Raw genomic sequence first — 2,767 nt, 5'->3', positions numbered from 1 at the left:
AAAAAAAAAAAAAAAAAAAAAAAAAAAGAAAAGCTCTTCCAACAGAAGAAATCACTGTTTATAAGAAACACTGTTAGCATTAGCAAACGAGACCAAATTCAAAATTGCAATTTTCTACCAAAGAAAATTTTTTAAAAATCAAAACACTGACAGAATGAGCACCAAAAAAACAGGAAAGCACTATCCATTCCATTTCTAAAAACAACTTACCTTATTGCACCTTTCTTTTGCAGATTTGAAATTCAGATTCTCTCACAATCACTGGCCTCTTCTGTTTGATTCAATAGCATACACACTAGAGTGTCTCTGTCGCTATTAAATACATCAGTTGAAAGGACACTTGTCTTATTCTACTTTCTAACTAGGAAACCAGAAGTACAAAAGTCCTAACCCCCAATTTTTTTTTTTTAATTGCAGAGCAGGGTGGTGCACACCTGTAATCCAAGCTACTTGGAAGGCTGAGGCAGAAGGATGGCAAGTTCAAGGCCATCCTGGGCAACTTAGCAAGATCTTGTCTCAAACTAAAAATAAAAAAAGGGCTGGGTGTATAGCTTGTTAGTAGAGCACCCATAGGTTCAATCCTCACTACACACCCCCCCCAAAAAAAAGGGTTAGATGTGTAACTGTGGTAGAGTGCTTGCCTAGCATGCATGAAGCCCTGGTTCATTTGCCAGCAACATCCAAAAAAAAAAAAAAAATTAAACAAGGCATGGTACTGCATGCCTGTAATCCCAGCAGCTAGGAAGGCAGGAAGATTCAAAGCCAGCCTCAGCAAAAGCGAGGCACTAAGCAACTCAGTGAGACCCTGTCTCTAAATAAAACACAATAGGGCTGAGAATGTGGCTCAGTCAAGTGCCCCTGAATTCAATCCTTGGTACCTCCCCACAAAAAAAGTTAAGATTAAACAACATACAGAGGGCTGGGGATGTGGCTCAAGCGGTAGCGCGCTCGCCTGGCATGCGTGCGGCCCGGGTTCGATCCTCAGCACCACATACAAACAAAGATGTTGTGTCCGCCGAAAACTAAAAAATAGGTATTAAAAAAAAAACTTTAAAAAAATAAAAAAATAAACAACATACAGAGCAACTGTAACTGCTCCTGTCTTTTCCCCAGAACATCATACTTCAATATAAATTTTAAATGTTTCTTTTTTTCCCCATACGGAAAAGGATTTCTGAAACTTGATGGGAGGGCAAGGAATTAGAAGTAAAACATACTAATAAGTCATTTCCAAACAGGTGAGACACCATTAGTGTGTGCTATTGCAGGAAACAGAATGGAGAGCAGTGAATGGGAGTCTCTGCACTTCATATCTGCAAAAGAAGAGAATAAAAAGGTTAACTAACTTAAAACAGGTTATCTTTTACTTGTTTAAAGCAGTGCCCATAAACGTTTTAAATCAAAAGATGGCCTGGGGGAGTGGTGCAAGCCTGCAATCCCAGCCACTTGGGAAGCTCAGGCAGAAGGAAGGCAGGCTCAAAGTCAGCCTTAGCAACTTAGCAAGGCTCTAAGCAACTTAATGAGACCCTGTCTCAAAATTTAAAAAAGGGCTGGAGATGTGGCTCAGTGTTAAGTGTCCTTGGGTTCAATCCCCGGTACAAAAATTTTAAAAAGGATGAACATGTACTGGTTAAGACAGATTTGTAGATGAACTCTACCTTCTAGTCCTTAAAACAAATTTTCTGGCATGGTGGCCCACACCTGTAATCCCAATATTGGGGAGGTTGAGACAGAGGAACAGCAAGTTAGAGGCCAGCTTCGACAAATTAGCAAAACCTGTCTCAAAAAATAAAAAGGCTTGATGATATAGCTCAATGACAAAGTGCTCCTGAGTGCAACTCCCAGGTGGGGGTGGGGTGGCGATATAAATTTAAATCGCATCTATAGTATTAGAAATTATGTTAAAAAGGATGTGTGTGTGTGCATATATACATACATATACATATATACACATATATATCCTATCTCTTCTTTAGATATTTCTTTTAACTATCATTAAAATTGGCAAAATATTCTTCCCTATTTAATAGTTACCTATGGGGAACTGCTGACAGTAGTAAGAATAACAGTAAAAGGTTTAACTTAACAAACGCTCTTTCCCCAGTAAGGAGTGACAGGTAACCTTTTAAGAACCCATTGCACACACCCCTTTCTCCAACCCTGCTAAAGTTAAAGGTTAATTTGAGGACAGACAAGTGCTCCTGTGCATCTTTTCCGCCCTGTAGTACCCTGTTCCCTGCAAAACTCCATCTGCATTTTGCATTAACCCACCCGATCCTGGGTAGGTGAGCCAGGGCCAAGTCTCAGGAAGCTGAGAGTGGGAGGCGAGATCCACGACCCCCTCCATCTGCACCCGCGCCCCCTGACCCGTGGCACACCTGCCCGCGCAGGCGCCCACCTGGGGCAGGGACCGCCCTCTCCCAGGCTCGCGCGCTGCCCCACGCGGAGCGCGCGCGACGCGCAGCTCAGAACCGGAGGGCGGTGCAGGCGGCGGGGCCCCAAGCACAGGAGGCAAAAGCCTGGGAGAAGGGCCGCCGGGGCTCACTTTCTCTCTCGGGACCGAGCCGGCGCAGCGAGCGGGGCACGGGCGCGGTACCTTTTGGACAGATCCATGAGGACCCCGGAGAAGAGCTTCTCTCCGAGGCGGAACGACACGACGAGCGCGTCCTCAATGATGTGGTCCAGAGTGACCCGCACCTCCGAGCCGGGAATCAATTGCGACACCGCGGAGTCCCCGCCCGCCGGCGGCACCAGCGCCGGAGCTGTG

At 45.1% G+C, this 2,767-nt stretch overlaps 1 protein-coding gene across 3 annotated transcripts in view; it reads right to left on the bottom strand.

Moving 5' to 3' along the window:
- Nucleotides 1–2,761, bottom strand: part of Pwwp2a (PWWP domain containing 2A) — a 37,651-nt gene extending 34,890 nt beyond the window's left edge. For all 3 annotated transcript variants that reach the window (XM_015492565.2, XM_048816209.1, XM_048816203.1), the window contains exon 1: nucleotides 2,597–2,761. In XM_015492565.2, coding sequence (XP_015348051.2) covers nucleotides 2,597–2,613 — 17 coding nt within the window. In that variant the 5' untranslated portion in view covers nucleotides 2,614–2,761. The remainder of the gene's footprint in view (nucleotides 1–2,596) is intronic.
- Between the last annotated feature and the right edge of the window lie 6 nt (nucleotides 2,762–2,767).

This window comes from Marmota marmota, unplaced genomic scaffold (genome assembly GCF_001458135.2).
Source record: "Marmota marmota marmota unplaced genomic scaffold, marMar, whole genome shotgun sequence".
Lineage (NCBI taxonomy): Eukaryota > Metazoa > Chordata > Mammalia > Rodentia > Sciuridae > Marmota > Marmota marmota.
The sequence above is the reverse complement of the archived record's forward strand: the minus strand, read 5'-3'. Positions and strand labels throughout refer to the sequence as shown.